Source organism: Crocodylus siamensis, chromosome 4 (assembly GCF_052110815.1).
Source record: "Crocodylus siamensis isolate JL-2025a chromosome 4, ASM5211081v1, whole genome shotgun sequence".
Lineage (NCBI taxonomy): Eukaryota > Metazoa > Chordata > Crocodylia > Crocodylidae > Crocodylus > Crocodylus siamensis.
In genome coordinates this window covers 21,456,981-21,476,708 of record NC_143398.1, presented here as the reverse complement: position 1 = coordinate 21,476,708, position 19,728 = coordinate 21,456,981, and the positions used below count along the sequence as shown (strand labels likewise).

Sequence of the window (19,728 nt, the reverse complement as noted above, 5' to 3'; positions counted from 1 at the left end):
GTATCTTTTAGCTACACATTTCTCTGTAACTAGAACACATATAATAATGATTTGCAACTTGGAATGTGCAAGTAAGTGGGTTGTGGAAAAAAACCCAAATGCATAAAATTGCCTTGTGAGGGGGATCTCCTATGATCAGGCCTGCACAGAGAGGAAAAGCAGTACTCTTTCTTTCTACAGTGATTTATATCCTTGTTTTTTTTAACAGTTGCTTGAATCTCTACCACAATTTACTTTGGGCATGTCTACACATTCATTAATGCACAGTAGTTATTGTGCATTTAGTTTAGTGCTTGCTTAATGAAGTCATGAACGGCACGGGCCCTCAGCGGCTGGGGGGGCATGGCAGCAGTGGGACTTTGGCGGAAGTAAGCGTGGAGCTCTCGCAGACACCACTGGCACTGTCAGCTGTGGCGGGGGTGGAGGTGGCAAGCGCCCATGGGTTGGCGACCACCCACAGGCACCGCTAGCAGTGTCGGCAGTGGCCAGTGGCAATTATGAACTGCCCGCCGACACCGCTGGTGGTGTTGGTGGTGGGGTGGCGAGTGATGACCACCTGCAGGTGCTGCCGACACTGTTGGCAGCGCCTTTTTGCAGGGGGTGCACCGCCATGCTCAGGGGGTGCACATGCACCTGCGTGCACTCCCGGCGTGTCACCCTTGAATGAAGTACCAACTAAATATGCAGTAACTACAGTTACTGTGCAGTGGTGCCAGTGCACAGTTCTTTAGTGACACTAAAAAAGTAGCATATTAGCATGAGTTTTATCTGGCATGCAGCTGTAGAGTATTATTAGGCTACTGTGCATCAAGTGTCTTGTGTAGATGTGCCCTTTATGAATTAAAGTGAAACCACACATTTTATAGGTGAAGCTCTGTCAGCATTCCCATCTGAAGTGCTCCTGCTTATGTAACTTCTTTACACTTTAAAGACAAAGAAAAGAAGGCCTTAGGGAGGCACAAGCTTTTGCAGGTGATAAAATAGGCTGTCCCCTATGAAAGTTTATGCCTCTCTGAATTAGTTAGTGCAGTGGTCACCAACCAGTGGATCTCGATCCATCGGTAGATCTCGGAGCCTCTTGGAGTTGATCTGAAGCTGGGGTGGTGGGCTGAGTGCCTGCGTGCATGCATGTGCATGCCCCAGCCCAGCACATCAGTCCATGGGGGAGGGAAGCTGTGGGTGTTAGGTGGAGGCCTGCACAGTGAGGCCCCATGCTGCAGAGACAGGAGCAGGGATCAATTTGAGTGGGACCCTGGCCAGGTGCGATTTACCTGCTGGGGAGGCTCACCCCCAAATAATTTTACCTGCTGGCGGGGAGGGATGGTGACAGCACATGGTAGATCTTAGGTTGCTTTTCAATGCCAAAGGTGATCCCCTACTTTAAAAGGTTGGGGACCACTGAGTTAGTGTCTAAGGTAACATCCTGCACTGCCTTCTGCCTGACTTCAGACTAACACATATAACTCCCTCTTTTTGGTCATAAATTAAAAATAGGTAACATGTCTTGTCAGTGCAGAAATGTTCCCAATAATAACTAGCACATGGTCTAGTGTTCTTTTAAATCTCCTGAGAGAGAGAGCTTTTAATCTTTTTCATGTCCTGCTTTTTAACAGGATGATATACATCCAAAATTTGGTTCTGACGTTAAACCTAAATATAAATCTAAATATTTTCTTTCTCACTTCTGTCATATTACTCTTATTCACTTTATATAATAATTAATCTATAGTGTTTTAGAAGCGTTAGAGTGGTGCTGTAGCTGAGAATACCCAGGGAATACAGGAGAAGCCAGGTCTAACATCTCCCCCAAGTATACAGTTGGTGCAATAACAAATACTACCACAAAAATTGCTTCTTGGTATTTCACACATTTTAAATCCCTTGTGCTTCTCGATCACTGCCTAATCAAGCTGCCCACATTCAGCTCTCTAAGCAAATCCTCCTATTTTTGTTGCTCTTCTCTGAAATCCTAGTAATGACTGTCCAGAATTGTAGGCAATGAATCAGGTCCTGATCTGACCTGAGGAATGTTCCTCTCAGAGCTCAGTGGAGGACACAAAAGAGAGGATTTAAACTACTGATTATTTTGATCTGGCTGATCTCCTTACAGACTACTTTCAACTACAGCCATGAGGCTAACAGAGGTTGCCGCTGTGGACCAGTTTTGCAGCTCCAGAACTGCAATGTGGGTATAAAGACTGATTTCACCTGTCCTCACATCAACCCTTCCTGAACTGCCCCAGGTACTGAAAGGCCAGCCTGAAAGATCTGATCCTCAAAAGAAGATATACTAGATTGTGTCCAATCACAGCTCCCACTTCTCCTGTTTCACATGGAGACATGTCTACTTTTGTAAAAAAAAACAACCCCAAACCCCCCAGCAATTTCTCTGGAGTTAGAAATTCCATTTCAAGTGTCAAAAGCTAATTTTATTTCTGTTGCAAATGAATTTGAACAGAAGGTTCCCTCACAGTCTTTCTTTCTCATGTTTCCTCCTTCTTGAAATTTGGCGCACACTGCCTGTTTCCAGCATGTTTCCCTTCACATATAGACTTATTCCAAAAGGAAGTGTTGCATTTTTATCCACACATCTAACTGGTCAATATATAGTAGTACTAATGACACTACATGCTAATAAGGAGCTATTTCATACCTGCACAAATTATTATTAGTTCTCTTCAAGTGACACAGCTCAAGATAGAGAAAAAACACTACTAAAATGAGTAGGCACAAAACATCAATTACAAAATAATCAATCACTATACATCAGGCCAAATTAAGATGAGAGGACAGACACTATCTATCATCCCTTCTTCACATTTCAGACATGTTAAAATTGCCTAGCAGAAATTAATTGCACAGGTCAACCTTTATGTTCCAGTAGTGCAACTGAAAACAAGAGTTCTATTTTTTTAAGAAGGGAGGGACAGAAATCATCATGTTCATTATAGTTTAAGTCCTCTTCTACTCCATGCTCTATTAAAGGAAAATGCACTAAACTGAAAAACGTAAAGCAAGAATATGGTTCAATATCTTAAAGTTTGTTAATGAAAATGCAAAAGAGAAATACTTACTAATGCCAATATGCCAACTGAGATGGATTCAATATTATCTTTTGGAAGTTTTTGAAATTTTCATTTGCAAAGGCCTCACCTACTTGCTTGTTTGAAAGCAACAATCAACACATGAAAATACTAACAGTCCTTATGTTACATTAGTATATTAGAATATTTTACAAGGAGTTTGACAAGAGATTTGATTCAGGTCTTGCCTCCACCTACATAAGCCAAGAGCAATACTGACTAAGGCAACATAATTTCACAGAATCATAGAAAATTAGATTTGGAAGGGGTTTCAGGAGGTCATCTAGTCCAACCCCTGCTAAAAGTGGAAGTATCCCCAACTAGACCATTCCAGCCAAGGCTTTGTCAAGCCAAGCCTTAAAAACCTCCAAGGATGGAGATTTCACAACCTCTCTGGGTAACCTGTTCCAGTGCTTCACCACCCTTCAACTGAGATAGTTTTTCCTAATATCCAACATAAACCTCCCTTACTGCAGCTTGAGAGCATTGCTCCTTGTTCTGTCATCTGTCACCACTGAGAACTATGTAGCTCAATCCTTTTTGGAGCCATGCTTCAGAGACATAAAGGCTGCTATCAAATTCCTTCCCAGTCTCCTCTTCTTCAGACTAAATAAGCCCATTTCCCTCAGCTTCTCAGAAGTCATGTGCCTCAGCCCCCTCACTATTTTCGTTGCCTCTGCTACACTCGCTCCAATCTGTTCACATACTTTCTGTAGCAGGGGACCAAAAACTGGACATAGTACTCCAAATGTGACCTCATCAGTGCAGAATAGAGCAGAATAATTACTTCCCTCAATCTGCTGGCAATACTCCTACTAATGCCGCCCAATATACTGTCAGCCTTCTTGGCAACAAGGGCACGCTGCTGACTCATATCCAGCTAACTGCCTACTATAACCCACAGTCCTTTTCTGCAGAGCTGCTACATAGCCAGTCAGTCCCCAGGCTGTAGCAGTCCATGGGATTCTTCCATCCAGAGGGCAGGACTCTGCATGTGTCTTTGTTGAACCTCATGAGATTTCTTTTTGTCCAATCCTCCAATTTGTCTAGGTCACTGAATCCTAGCCCTACCCCTCCAGGGTACCTGCTACACCCTACAGTTTGGTGTCATCTACAAACTTGTTGAGGGTGGCCTCAATCCCATCTTCCAGATTGTTAATGAAGATATTGAACAAAACCAACCCCAGTATTGCTCCCTGGGGCACTCCACTTGATATACTGGCTGCCAGCTAGACATTGAGCAGTTGATTACCACCCATAGAGCCTGATAATCCAGCCACCTTACGGTCTATTTATCCAACGTGTACTTTCTTGGGGGAGGAGGAAGCTGAGAGCAGGGGATATAGTCACCTCTGCAGTACCAGTTGCTGCTCCTGAATTTCTCTTTATAAAATCATAGATTTGCCTTTGAATAAGGGGTCGAGCAGAATGGATTTTTGCCATGGGAGGCACAGTTCCTGGCTCAGTAATGGGGTGGGATATGAAAACAAGGCACCACAGGCAGCCCCTGGGGACCCCACACTACATGGCTGTTACAGCTAGCTACAGAGCTAATAGCAGAGTAGGAGTGGCACTTGGGAGGAGGGGAGGGGAGGCGAAGGGAAGGGCAGGGCTATAACTTGGGGAAAACCTGCCAAAACATTTGGCCACCACTGCTTTAGGTGGAGTGCATTGGACTGGGTATATCTAGATTGATCTATTCCCTGTTTCTTACCTTCCCTGGCATCCACCACCATTGACTAAGAGATGTCAGATGATACAGCTCTGAGGCTAGGGACAGAGATAGGAAGGGAAAAAAGTTGTGTGTGTGGGGGGGTTGCGCTCTATGTTAGGGACCAGTATACCAGTTCTACCTTCCAAATGGGACCAGAGGAAGGCTTAACTGAGACCCTGTGACTCAAGCTCCAAGGAGGGCAGGGGAAGAGGGATCTAGTGGTAGGGATTTACTACAGTCCACCACATCAGGAGGAAGAGCTGGATCTGGAATTCTCCAGGCAGCTGGGGGAGGCCGTGCATGCAAAGGATGTTGTGGTTATGGGTGATATGAATTACCCTGACATCAACTGGGAGGAGCAGTCAGCCAGGTCTAGCCACTCACAAAGATTCCTGATGTGCGTACAGGACCTACATCTCATGCAGGAGATACACGTCCCCACTAGGGGACACGCCATACTGGATCTGGTGTTAGCCTCTGGGGATGACCTGGTGGCTTGTACAAGGGAAGCTAGGGGACATGAAATGATCCAGTTTGCTATTCAGAGAAAGGTGGGGAGGGTAACTAGCACAGCGCAAATGCTTGACATTAGGAAAGCCATCTTCAATGTGCTCAGGGCAGTAGTCAGGGAGGCACTCAGAGCCCAGGGGGTAGCTAGTATGGGGTCCAGGAAAGGTGGTCCTTCCTCAAGGAAGCTATCCTTGGGATGCAGCAGGATGCAATTCCTCTGTGCAGAAAGGTGGGTAAAGGGTCCAAGAAACCTCCATGGCTGAGTGCAGATATCCAGGCTGGCCTGAGGGCCAAGAAAAAAATGTACTGGTGGTGGAAGCAGGGGGCAGGGAGAAAGGAGGAGTACAGCTCCCTGACCCGAGCTTGTAGGGATTTGGTGAGGAAGGCTAAAGCAGCACTGGAGCTTAGATTAGCTTCTTGGATTAAGGATAACAAAAAGTCCTTTTTCAAGTATATAGGTAGCAAGAAGAAGTCTCGGGGTAACATTGGACCCCTACGAGGCAGGGCAGGGCAGGGCAGTTGGTGATAGACGCGCGAGAGAAGGCAGAACTCTTCAGCAAGTTCTTTGCCTCCGTCTTCCTGTCTGCTGACAATGGGGTGCTCTCGGGTGACAGCGTAGAGAGGCCCGGGAAGGATATGAGTCCCTCGACTGTTAGTTCAGACCTAGTTAAGGACTACTTGGAGGGCTTAGATGTGTCCAAGTCAGTGGGCCTGGATGACCTTCATCCGCGGGTGCTGAGGGAATTGGCTGGTGTCATTGCGGAGCCATTGGCACGGCTGTTCAAGTACTCCTGGTGGTCGGGCCAAGGCCCTGAGGACTGGAAAAGGGCCAGTGTGGTCCCTATTTTCAAGAAGGGGAGGAAGGAAGAGTCTGGCAACTACAGGCCAGTCAGCCTCACTTCTATCCTGGGGAAGGTCTTTGAAAAAATTATCAAGGGCCACATTTGTGAGAGCCCTGCAGGGGAAGTGATGTTGAGGGGTAACCAACATGGGTTTGTGCAAGGCCGATCCTGCATGACTAACCTGGTCTCTTTCTATGACCAGGTAACAAAGAGCTTAGATGGGAAGGAGGAAGTCGATGTCATCTTCTTGGACTTCCAGAAGGCCTTAGACACAGTGTCCCACCCAATTCTGGTGGGCAAGCTGAGGGACTGCGGCATTGATGAGTGCACAGTCACATGGGTGGCAAACTGGCTCCAGGGGCGAACCCAGAGGGTGGTGGGGGACTGGTCAAAGTCGACCTGGGAGGGTGCGGGCAATGGAGTCCCCCAGGACTTTGTCCTTGAGCCAGTGCTGTTCAACATCTTCATTAGTGACCTGGACGAGGGTGTGGAGAGCACCCTGTTCAAGTTCGCTGATGACACCAAGCTGTGGGGTAAAGTGAATACACTGGCAGGCAGGGACCCCATCCAGGCAGACTTGGATAGGTTAGAGAAGTGGGCGGATCTAAACAGGATGCAGTTCAACAAGGACAAGTGCAGGGTGCTGCACTTGGGGAGAGGGAACCAGCATTATGGTTATAGGTTAGGGGCTGACCCTCTCTGCACAGAGGCAGAGAGGGATCTTGGAGTAAGGACTGGCTCCAGGATGAATATGAGTCGCCAATGCGATGAAGCAATAGGCAGAGCCAACCGCACCCTGTCATACATCAACAGGGGCATCACTAACAGGTCCAGAGAGGTCTTGCTCCCCCTCTATGCGGTGCTGGTCAGGCCGCAGCTGAAGTACTGTGTCCAGTTCTGGGCACCGCACTTCAAGAGGAATGTGGAGAACCTGGAGAGGGTCTAGAGGAGGCCACTCGTATGGTTGGGGGCCTCCGTGGCCAGCCCTATGAGAGGCTGAGGGACCTGAATCTGTTTGGTCTCTGCAAAAGGAGACTGAGGGGGGATCTTGTGGCTGCCTACAACCTTATCAGGGGCCATCATCAGGGACTTGGGGAACGTCTGTTCACCAGGGCCCCCCTTGGAGTCACCAGGAATGATGGCCACAAGCTGAGGGAGGATAGGTTTAGTTTAGATATTAGGAAGAACTACTTCACAGTAAGGGTGGCCAGAGCCTGGAACAGGCTTCCCGGAGAGGTGGTGCTCTCACCTTGCCCGGAAATCTTCAAGAGGAGACTGGATAGGCACCTGGCTGGGGTCTTATGACCCCTGCCACCCCCAGTGCTCCTTCCTGCCCATGGCAGGATGTCGGACTAGACGATCTGTCTAGGTCCCTTCCAACTCATTGATTCTATGATTCTACACATAAACTGGTTTAAGTGAATTAGAAACTGGTTTAAAACTATTACAGAACACCAGTTCAGTGGATGTAAACCAGTTTCAAAATGGCTGAAACTGATTTAACATAAACCTGGTTGAGTGTAGTATCAGACTTAATTGATTTGGGTCAAACCAGTTTATGCAATGTCTGTCCCAGGTCCCTTCCTGGTTTAAGGTTTAACCAAAGTCCTCCAGCATACCAGATGCTTTGCAGCCCTGGTCTATGCTGTCTGCTCCCGAAAGCAGAGCTGGCCCCATCCCTCTGCTCCCTAGCCAGAGCTCCAGTGGAGACTGCAGCTGCTCAAGCAGGGATCCCCACCCCTGCCTCTCTCTCCCACAGCCCCCAGCGCCATGGACCCTAGGCATGTGGTATGCTAGCTAATGCTGAGATGTGTCTGTGTGTGTCTCCAGTTTCATTGGGAAAGGCAGACAGAACAGTCCACTTAGGGCTTTTTGGATTTGATCAACAGATCAGCTGGTAAAAGCTGTTTAAAAAGAGCTTGAACTAATATGAGAGACTTTTGTTTTGCTGGCTTCCTCACCTGATAAACACTGGTGAGGGAGTCAGCAGGGGGCTAATAACACAGCTTATCAGCCTCCCACTGGCTCCCTTGCCTGTCAGGTTTACAGACGGTCTGAAGAAGCAGGGAGAGGGAGATTGAAAAGCTCAGTATCTTCAACAGATGCAGGCACTGCACACACACCCTTTCCCTCAGAGTGCTAGGTGGGGGCTGGGTCTGGCGACACTCCTGCCCCTTGAGCAGCAAGCAGGGAAAAGTCTGGGACAATGCAGGGTGGGGGTTTACACCCCTCCATAATCAGAGTGTCCTGCTGGGGCCTGGCCATGCCCCCCTCAGCTCAGCATGGTAAAGGGAGGGGAGGGCTGCTCTAGTGCCCCTGGCTTCTAGCTTGAGCCACTGCAGGCATGTGCCTGAATATCCTCAGTCCAGAGGGAGTGTCTGTGCAGTTGCAAACTGGTTCAACCTAGGCAGGTTAAACTGACCTGCAAAGATTGAAACAATTCAGGCTCAGGCTTTTTGAATGTTTTTCCCTAGCCTGAATGTTCTGTTTAAACACTATTAATAGATCTATTATCCATAAATTTGTCTAGGCCCTTTTGGAACCTGGCAGTGCTCTGTGCCTCTACCACTTCTGTGGCAATGAGTTTCACAAGTTCACTACATGCTGAACGAACAAGTAGTTTCTCTTGTTAGTTTTAAACTACAGGTTTCCTTCACTGTATGTGGGTTCTGTACGTCCAAATTCACTCTTATGCAATGACCTGTTTTATACCAAAAATTAGTTATATGCAAGGTAAATTCACTTTAATGATTATAGAAAGGATGGGGGTGGGCTTCTCTCTGTAGATGTGAGGGAAAGGACTCAATGAAGCAATGGCCTCAAGCTGCAGTTTGGGAAATTTAGGCTGGAGATTAGGAATTTTTTACTATGAGGGTGGTCAGTCATTGAAACAGGCTATTTAGAATAGCTGTGGACTCTTCATCCCTGGAAATTTTCAAGAGCAGGCTGGACAGACATTATGACTGAAATGCTTTAACCAAGGATGATCCTGCCTTGAGCAGGGGTCTGGACTAGATGACCTTGTGAGGTCCCTTCCAGCCCTCTTTCCTATGGTTCTAAACACAGCTGGGTCTAAACTAAGAAACGACTGCTAGATTACTGCTTTGGTGGTTTCATTTAGTATAGATCTTGATCTCTCCTGCAATGTCTTGTTTCATTCCTCCTTGCTTTCCAATATGGTACACCCTTGTTAAAAAGTTGGCTTTGGAATGGCCTTTGTTATACCTGTGTCAATATATATCTAACCTTTCATCCCATTTACTTCCCATTTTAATTCTTCAACGTGTTTGTGTTTGTTTGTATTTTATAATCTTGTACTGCTTTTAGTTCTTCTGTGTAGCATTCCAAGCACTATAATAGAAAGGGGGTGCTGTATAAATACAATTATTGGGTCAAATCTTGATTTATTTTTTTAACCCATCATTTAAAAATTAAGGTGCTGAGGAGGTTGCCAACTATTTATATAATATTTATTATTACAATATAATAATAAATATCCTTGCTCTCATATGGGAGAACTCACAATGCCAATTTTAAAATCTTGATAGCAGTTAAAATATAGAGCTACTAATAAGATGGTACCTGAAGCAAAAAGTAAAATGACTCGTACCTCTGCAGAAGAATAATCATGCCTGGGGACTGGTAGGGCATGAAGACATTTGGGGCTGAATCTGATTGTACTTTACACACCTAAATGGCACAGTGCTGTAACTCAGTTTATGATTCAGCTCTCAGTACACAATTATGTACACAGCCATTGAGCAGGGTTGTGTTCAGGCCAGGCCAGTATATGTATGAGCTAGATGACTCCTGAAATTGCAGCTAGGCAATCCTTATAACTTGCAGGTATTAGACACTGGCAGAAGAAGATGAGATGGGCCCTGTATGTTGTAGCCCTATAGCTTAGCTTAAGGAGTAGGAGACACAGGTCCTAAGCTCTCCTTGCCAAGGGATTTGAACCTGTATCTCCTGCTCCCTAGCATTCTCCTAACCACCATGCCACAGGCTAGGAATTACACAGACCATCTCCAGCCTTCCCCTCTAAGCTGGCCTACTCAGCATGCAAGGGAGGGAAGGAAGGGAGGAAAAGAAGAAAGCAGGGGTGAGGCTCAGTAAGATGGACACTGCCCTGGACAGGATAGGGCCCTGGATTCTAGCTGGGACCTTCATCTCCCAGTGAGGCAGAAACTTCCCCATTGCTCTCTGTCCATTTTGACTGACTGTTAAATGAGAGATGTGGTAGGGCAGCCTCAACAGGAAGGCTGGAGAAGTCTGGATAATACCTAAGGTTGGCTGGGAAGTAGGAGATGTAGGTTCTAGCCTTCTCTCTGCATGGCATAATACCTCCTGGGCACTAAGGAAGCACTGTGTTCATTGGAACTTGCTGCCCCTCTTTAAAAAAGTGTTGCCAGTAAGCATATACATAGAAAGGTACAATCACAAGAATGTTTCCATAGTGCTACAAACACAAAGATGCCAACCATTATTTTACAACCATTTCTAGGGAGAAAAATGGCAAACTGGGATTTCATTAAAGCATTTAAGTACAAGGCTTACCTTAAAGTAAATATACAGCCCTCTTATTTCAAGTACATCCATTTATTCCGGAGTTCTGGATTAAAAGAGCCATTCTAACTAATGCTTACACTACTGCCAACCAATACTCAAACAGTCGAATAGAATGAATTAAATCCTGACCCCTTCGGCACGTCTAAAAGTTCATCAATGCGCCATAGTTACTGCGTGTTAAGTCTAGTATTTGTATAATCAAGGACTAAATTAATGTGCTGTAACTGGTGCTGGTACATGCCTTTTTAGTGGCCCTGCTGCACAGTACCCTAATTATAGTGCGCAGTAGCATATTAGCATTCTTTGCGCTGTGATGTGCTACTGCGCAGTATTATTAGGCTGTTGCGCAGTTAGTGTCTTGTGTAGACACTAAAAGACCCTTTTTAAATCAATGGGATTTTTCCATTGACTTCAATTAAAATTTTACCCTGCATAGAGATAAGAAAGATCAAATTTTGGACTGTGTGAATAACCCATCAAATGATAAAAAGCAGATTTCTGTGGTACAAGTAGCACAGCCACTAAAATGATTACTTCTTGCAGACTTTTCTTTTACTTTATGGCAGGCTAGATGCATAATGGCATTGCTTTTATGGATATGGTCTCTCTTAGGAAGGTGGAAAAAGAGACTAATATTGGATACAATATGCTAGACAGAGTTGTGTGGCTAAATTAACTTAGTTGATTTATTAAGCATTCCATCACGTTCTCCTCCCACAGCTATGAACAAGTCTTCCTATGCTTGTATTTTTTCTCTCTACAAGGCTTAAATCCTTTTTATATAAAGTCATTTCTTCTATACATAATATATTTGTAATGGATATTTTTTATGCTTTTTCAGGTTCTCAGCAATATACATTCATTTCTATAATAAAAATGAATTAATAACTATATCCTGGACACTGTTTGTCATTCCTAGGACCGCTCTTATATATACCATGTCTAAAAAAGCTGTTTACAGACTAAATACACTGTACCTCAAATCCTTTTATGCTTATATTTTATAATGAAGTCTTATAACCAATAACCTTCAATTATATAACATTTGTGATATGGAAGAAAGCTATGCGGTTACCTTTCTATTTATACATGCAAACATTTTTACAACATGCTTTTCAGAAGGATTTTAAGTCTGTGGACCTACTGTAAAGACTAGACTGTTGTGTCGACATAACAAGGAGATGGGAAAGGTCTATCAAATCACTGATCCATGAACACAGTCTCTAAACAGGTCTTGACAGATCAGGATGTTGACAAGGTACTGAGGCAGGCCTTTCCATTTGAAAGGCAAAGAGCAGAGCACACACACATAGGCACACACACAGTTTGCCTTTTTACTCATCCACAATACTTCATTTGTTTTTGTGTCTCAATGATCTGTGCATGTAATACCAAATTTAGCATCATCTAGGAATTAATGGCTGCCATTTTTAACATCTTTTGGCCACATGGGTCTTCACTCAGCTGTGAAAATGGAATTCAGATCTTTTTACCTGCAATGAACAGAGCAATGTGTGGCTCAGAAGAAAATGGCAGATATTATGGTACCATTTTGAGATTGTATAAAATTGCACTCTCAGATTTTATGTTATATAGGGAAGGGGTCAGGTTGCATTATTTGCTTGTACAGAATGTAGCACAATGAAGCATAACTGGAGCCTCTGGCCATTACTGTAATAGAAAAAATAATAAATCGTCAACTCCAACAAAACTGTATTGAACAGAGGAGCAGAGGCATAACATGATGCCTGAGTGCCCTGGGCAGCAGTACCACATGGGACAGTCACTGCTTGTGCTGCTGTCAGCACAGCAGAGGCTGGGCGGGCAGCACAGATGCTTCTATATTTTCACTCCCCACTGGGGTTGGCACCTTGCACTTGTGTCCCACTCACTTCTGCCCCCTCCTTTGTTATACTACTGCAGGGAAGACTATAGCCAGTGAGTCTCAACAGCATCCTACTGCTGAGCAAACCTTTGTTTTTTGAATTGTTCACTTTGATGAGCTTGTTGTCACTTCTACAGTCAAGGAATAGTATATGAGATACTGTGTGGTCACAACTTTGGCCCTTATTCAGCTGCATTCTCAGCAGTTACACAGAGCTCCCAACCAACTAATTCACAACATTTCACCTTGCTTGTCCACTCAGCCTCTGCTAGCTTGTATTAAAAAAGCTTCTCCCTACCCCTCCAGGGAAGCAAGAGTATTGTGAATTAATTTAAACAAGCAAGTCATTCTCTACAGTTTTGCTATAAACTAGTGAAATTACATTGTCAGTGACAGACCCATGCTAAACTTATGCAACTTTAACACAAGTCTCAACAGCTAATGTAACATTAAAATACCTGCAAGAATAGCTCAATATTCAATGAGCATTTGATGAACGCAATGTTGTGGTATTACCTTTGTGTTATTGTTTACAAAAGTTACCTCTATAGATGTCAGACTGATGAAAAAGAAGAGAGGAAGAAAAGATACATTTTTCCAATGATTTGACCTTTAATGGGAACTCTTCTTTGCTACAATTTGTGTATTGATTGAACCCTTTATCAAAATGTATTTACTTTCCAGTGGGTACTCTGTGCTGATTAGGTGAGAGGATTAGATTCCTTCCTGCTATTTATAACACTGCTAATGATTTTCTTTGGTGTGAACAACTCCTTATTAATCCTGAGATGTTTTTCCTGATAGGGACAAAATCAGGACAAGAAGTCTATTGCAATTCATTTCACATGGTACAAAAGATTGGCCCATTTCCTTAGGGTGACCATACATTTCAGTCTCACCAGGCTAGTCCTGTTTTAAACACTTAGGCATCCTGCTGTTTGGTCATATGATTGCTTTTCCTTTGTTTTCTGTGGGACCCTCCATCCCAGCCTTTCTCCCAACATACACAACACCCTCACTATCCAGTGCACTCAGCTGAGGCTGGAGCTCAGATACAGCTGAGCAGCCAGAAAGCAGGGTGTCTCATTTTGAAACCAGGGAAAACTGGACACCCTACATATGCTGCAAATGGATCTTCCCAGGCAGAAGTCCTTGCAAATAGTGACCACATCTTTAACAATGACAATGTTTTTAGGTTTGCTTACAATTTAGACTACAGCTATAGCAAGCTACTTTTACTTCTGTTATTAAATCTTGGTATACTTCTAAGAAATGCAGTGTTTACACAAGTATTTACTTTTTGATGCACCTTCTGACAACATTACAGTTCCAGAGAATACAACTGACCTTTGATTCACAATAGTTTGACTTTAGGGATGGTTATATTGTGGAACAGGTTTGTGATCAGATGAATTAGCTTTTCTCCTTGAGGAACACTGCTTTATATACAAATACATTTGCTACTACAGAAATCATGGCCAGTCCCTATCTATTGGTCAAATGTAAACATTAATTAATAATTTTAAATAACTTTAAAAACATTCAGACATGACATTATAGAGCCTTCCTGCCTTACTTAAAAAGTGCTTTCTCAGCCTCCAATGTACTCTGCAATTTACAGGGACATCAATATTGTATAAGGGGAAACCAGGCAACCATGGTTTTCACTGAAGAGTTGGCTCTGTCCTGTCAGTGTGCAAAATAAGCAATTATTTGTCTGAACTTTATCTAACTTGCCTCAGGTACTTAGCATAATGAACCAACATTTCTTTCATACAAATGCAACATATTATCCTGTCAAGCTGCATGCCTAATATGAATGCTAGTTTTAGTTTTGCTCTCAGTGTCTCTTGCAGCCAGTGTGATGTATTAAAATTACAATGAACCCATCTGCATTTAGCTTTTACATAGAAAAATATTTTTACAATTGCCATCTGGCTCTTCATTAATTTCAGATAATGGTAGCAATGACACATTTGTAATGGGATGTCCTAATGCAATTCGATTAAACTGGAAAACATAATGAAAACATACAGCAGATTTAACATTAAAAATGTACTTACCTTCATATGTTCCACTTTCTAGGAGAGCACCGCTTTTCTCCAACTCCATAAAATCTTCAACAGTGATGAAAATATAGTCCACACCAGGGACCTCCCCCTCCTTATGTGGCCTTGTGGTGCCTGATAATGAAAGAAAAAAAGCACATTGTCAAGCACATTAGCTGCAGTTAAATGCAGACTCTAACAGAGGTGCATCAGACCGGTTTGGAATCCAGGGCCAGATGTTCTAGGTCCCAGATTACAAAGTTCTGGCTAATGAAACTATTATATTACTCTGATTTTTGTGCTGTTAGAGAAGCTATTACTGAGGCCAAACACTTGAATGTAATATTAGTTTTCATTATATGTATTTATGAATACCACATCTGCTGTGGTTTCAGATAAAAAGTAGCAGTCATTTAGTTTTAATATTTACAGTGTCAAAGTCTGCTTCTGCTAAATACAATTTTTATTTATTGTCGTTTCTGTGAACAGGATACATTTTAACAATATATATTTACTACATGAAGCAACAAATCTGTAACTTCAGATTTTAAGGTGCTTCTGATTTTAATTCTTGTTTTGATTCTACTCTACCATCAACATTCAAAATGAAAACTCTGTTATAGTTAGGTGGCAAATTTAAGGACGTTAGGGTGCTCATGGTATTTATACCTGAATCTCTTTCAATATGTTTGCATTGCTCTTAGGGGAGGGAGATGTGTCAAAGTGAAATCCCACATCTAGAAAATGGACAGACAGGAATACTCATAACTACGATGGATTGATGGAATATTTTTTAAGGTTACTCAATATGGATACATTTGACCCCAAGATTTTCTATGCACAAAAGTGCAGGAAATGTAGAAGAGAAGAATGTCCATCTCAGCTGTCCTGAGCTCTACAGAAGAATGTTAATCATCATTCAAACGTAGGATTTGTCATGAAGAAAGAAAGAACTGTTCTTCATTAAGTGACCAAACAGTAAAGCCCCTATCTGACCATGAGCTCTTGTGTTGGGAGACACCTGTGTATAACATCATCCTGAGTCTTCACAGGTTCAGGAAATGCACAGGTTTGACTAGGAAGAGTCAGGGCTCAAAATACGACCTTATCACGTGCTCATGTGCAACAGTTGCAAATTACTAGACTGTTGTGATCTATTAAAGTTAGTACCAGTTAGGCCATTTTGCACGTTCACTTGCAACAGTTAGAAGTCTTTGGGATGTAGTGATCATTTAAAGTCAGTATGTATTAAGAGAAAACTTTCACCTGAAAGGGAACAATTTTGCAAAGCCACAAGTGCATGTAACACTTGCTAGGCTGCTTAAATGTACTTCTGCTTGTTTTAATTGCACTTAGTGTTACTTTAAACACATGACAGCACCCGTAGATACACAGTGACAGAAACCTGTGCACTGTGTTCTATGGGGTATATTAACTCTAAAGACTATTGACACTAGTAGCACTTTCTGAGTTTTCTGGTTCTGACAAAAAACAAAACAAAACATGGATTTTCCCCTTTGCTGGAGGAAACCACACATTTCTCATTTTGCAAGAGAAACCTATGTATTTTGCTGTTTTGGAAACAGCTTTCTGCAGTCGGGCAGAGTTCCAGTCTGCAAGGGCTGGGAGGGAGTGGGAGGAGGGCGATCAAGCGGGAGGTGCCATGTGCATGTATGTGCCCACATGGGCACATGGATGCCAGGCAGCCTGGAGAGCAGCTCCCACAGCTAAGTTGGGGGGGAGGAAGGGAACAGAGGGAGGGAGTTAGGCAGGGCTGGGGCTGGGTTTGCTGCCCACCCAGGTGGTGTGTGGGGCTTGGGGCCCGAGGCCACAATCTGCGGCTGCAGGGCCCCAGCGGAGGGCAGGATGGGGCTACGGGTGGCTTCTCCAGGTGGTGGGGGAGTCTGGTCATCCCCTTGCTGTGGTGCACACTCCCAGAGGGTAGGGGTCAACTGTGCCCCCCAGATCTGTGCATGGAGCTGGGATGGGGCAGGCTGCCTGCTGTGGGCTTGGGCTTCTGCCCTGCTTCCATCCCCTGGGGCCTCCACAGCCCAAAGGGTTCTATCCAGCGCTTCAGGGCACAGCAGAGCCATGCAGAAAAGCTGTTTTCTGCCAGTTGCGATATGTAGGGGGTGAATGGGGGTGCACATGCACCCCCTGAGAGCACTGGTGCACCCCCTGACTGGCCACACTGACCACTTAGGTGATTGGCAGGAGGGGCAGGCAGGTGCACTGGTGCCCCCCTGCAAGCACCAGCTGATCACTGCAGCTGCTCCCAGAAGCAGCCTCAGCCGCTCCCGGAAGAGGGGCTGCAGCATCACAATCGGCCATTGTGTGATCAGCCACAGGGGGACAACCTCCCCAGTCAGCGGGACTGGTCATGGGGGGGCAACAGTCACCCATGCTTGCCACTATGAGCTCTGTGCTGCCCTGGCGACGGGTTCCCTGAGCATGCGGTGGCAGTGAGGGGACCCGTTATCACCACCCTTGCTGCTGCATGGGGATGCATCACCATGGCAGCATGGAGCTGACAGTGGCAAGCATCCTGCATGGCCCCACTGTTCTCTGCAGAACTGGGTCACACCCACTGGGCTGCAGAGGCCCCAGGGGAGGGCAGCAGGGCAGGAGCCCATAGCAGGTAGCCCGCTCTGTCCCCACCCTACACGCACATCTTGGAGGCACAGGTCCCCCCCTCTTACCTGGGAATGCACGTAGTGGTGGGGAGCTGCCCCCACCCCCAAACCTGCAGCAGGAAGGCAGCAGGCAGGGAGCTGGGTTTTGTTCCACTGCAGCAGTAGTCACCTCTTGCTGGGGCCATAGTCTGCAGAACTCGGTTCCTGGCCCCATAGCCCTTGCAGCTAGGGGCCCCCTCTGGAAGGGCTGAGGGGACAGGTAGCTGTGAGGGAAGTGAGGGGCATGAGCAGGGCCAAGGTGCTGTGGGTGAGGATGTGAGGGGCACCAGTAGGGCTGGGGGGTGGGGAGGATGTGGGGAGGAGTGGGGTGCCTTCCATTTTAATCACAGATTTTGGGGGTTTTATCAGAGAAGTTGCAATTTTTTATCAGAGAATTCACAACTTCTTATCAGGGAAAATGAGGATCCCTTGTAATGACCCTACTTTGAGTATATATACTTTAGCCAATAAGGTTGCCTTTTATCTAGACTTTTTCTTGGAATAAGTAGGGTAATGATAATGATATGATATCTACAAAGATTAAATTTGTTGTTCCTTAAATAAAAATATTCTTGGTGGGCATGAAAGAAGACTGAGTTGAGATAAAAACACATCTGAAGTTATAAAAAACCCAAACATAGAGTGCTATTTTTACAACCCTCCCCCCAAAAAAAAACCAGAGTTCAGCAATACAGAATTTCTGTCATCCTTCCTTCCTTCCTGTTAAAATAAAAAAAATTCTTAAACATTTTTATTATCCCCAAGAAAAATCTATTCACTTCCTAATAGACTGTGAACCTATTTTCTAAACTGGAGGCCAGAGAGCAAAGCCCTCGCTTCCTTCTGTGTATGGACCAAAGACTGTAATCTCTTTCCCATTACTGTCCACAAAGCATGGCTCTTATCTTCTACTCCACTCCTTAATATTTACCACTTTTTCACCTCAGACAGTACGTGCGTGTCCACACATGCAAGCACATGCACTTGCAGCAGCTCAAATAGAAACAGTGCAAATTTGAGCTGGGCCTTTTTGCTTCAGCGCAGGTGCTCGGACATGTGCTTTGTTGTGGAGCACATTGTGCCACTTGGGGCAAAATAACCCTGCCTGGCTCCTCCCAGATCTTCAGCCAGGGTGAGCTAGAGCCTGGGCCAGCACCTATGCTGTCCCCAGCAGTATAAAAAGCTGCCCAGTCCTGGCCCCAGCAGTATAAAAAGCTGCCTTGGCTACTAGCTCTCAGGAGTTTCTGTGGCCCAGCCAACTGGTACCTGTGGACACTGGACACTACCCCTTGTGCCAGCTGGACTGCTGAAGCAGCCTTGAGAGTTCCCTGCATGCTCTACCCACTGCAGCAGTCTGGCAGTGGGGGCTGCTGCCTGGCTGGTGACCTGCTGTGCACCTGCCAGACTCAGATGGGGACTGCAGAGCCACTAGAGGCATCTGCCCCTCTGGGCCAGCTTCCAGTGGACTGCGGTTGCAGGGTTAGCCTTTGTGCAACACTACTGCCATTTATGCCCCCTGCCCAGCCACCTGGCCAGCTATCACCTGGAAGATGTTCTAGGTGTGGTGGCCTGTTTTGAACTGTCAAAGCATGTCCTCCTGGCCCCATTTGGAGGTCAGCCACAGCTGGGTCAAAGGTGTTAGCACCGAGCAGCCAGGGTCTTGCCACTGGCCTCCCTAGCAGGAATTCTGGTGTTCCCTATTGGAAAACTGAAAAATCCCTGATAAAAAAAATACCAAAGTCATTCTGTAAAATACCCCCAAATCCATATTTCTCTACAAGTAAACAAAAGACCGGAGAGAGAGAGAGAGAGAGAGTGAGACGGAGAGAGCGATCAGTTGGACAATGTTTTATTGATATAACTTACAGTGTTAAAGCAAGCCTCTTCTCATAATAATAAAGTGAACTCTAAATACATGTTTCATGAATTTATGGATACATGTTCTGCTGCACTGCCACAGGGCGATGGCCTCCACACAAGGGGTTTGGCCCCCCCAACAGGGGGTTCAGCCCTCTCACAAGGGATACGGGCCCCCAACAGGGGATTCAACCCCCAAACAAGGGTTACGGGCCCCCAACAGAGGGAACAGCCCCCCCAACAAGGGGTTCAGCCCCCACACAAGGGGTATTCCCCCCCAACAGGGGGTTCAACCCTCAGACAAGGGGTGCAAACCCCCAACAGGGGATTCAGCCCCACAACAGGGGATTCATTCCCCCATGCAAGGGGTACAGCCCCCCCAACCAGGGCCAAATGGCCCTCACAGGGGCCACCTTCCCCTTGAAAGGCCCACATGCCCCACCCCAGCCCCCCCAATTGCTGCTCCACCCCTCACAAATTCTTGCAGCCCCCCCAATGGCTGCCCTACCCAACCCCGCCCCCTGCTCCCCCAGATGCAGTGACTGCCC

At 45.5% G+C, this 19,728-nt stretch overlaps 1 protein-coding gene across 6 annotated transcripts in view; it reads right to left on the bottom strand.

Moving 5' to 3' along the window:
* Positions 1-19,728, bottom strand: part of MAGI2 (membrane associated guanylate kinase, WW and PDZ domain containing 2) — a 1,241,136-nt gene that overhangs the window by 503,497 nt on the left and 717,911 nt on the right. For all 6 annotated transcript variants that reach the window (XM_090041911.1, XM_090041915.1, XM_090041916.1 and 3 more), the window contains exon 3: positions 14,667-14,786. In XM_090041911.1, the coding sequence (XP_089898037.1) occupies positions 14,667-14,786 (120 nt within the window). The remainder of the gene's footprint in view (positions 1-14,666; positions 14,787-19,728) is intronic.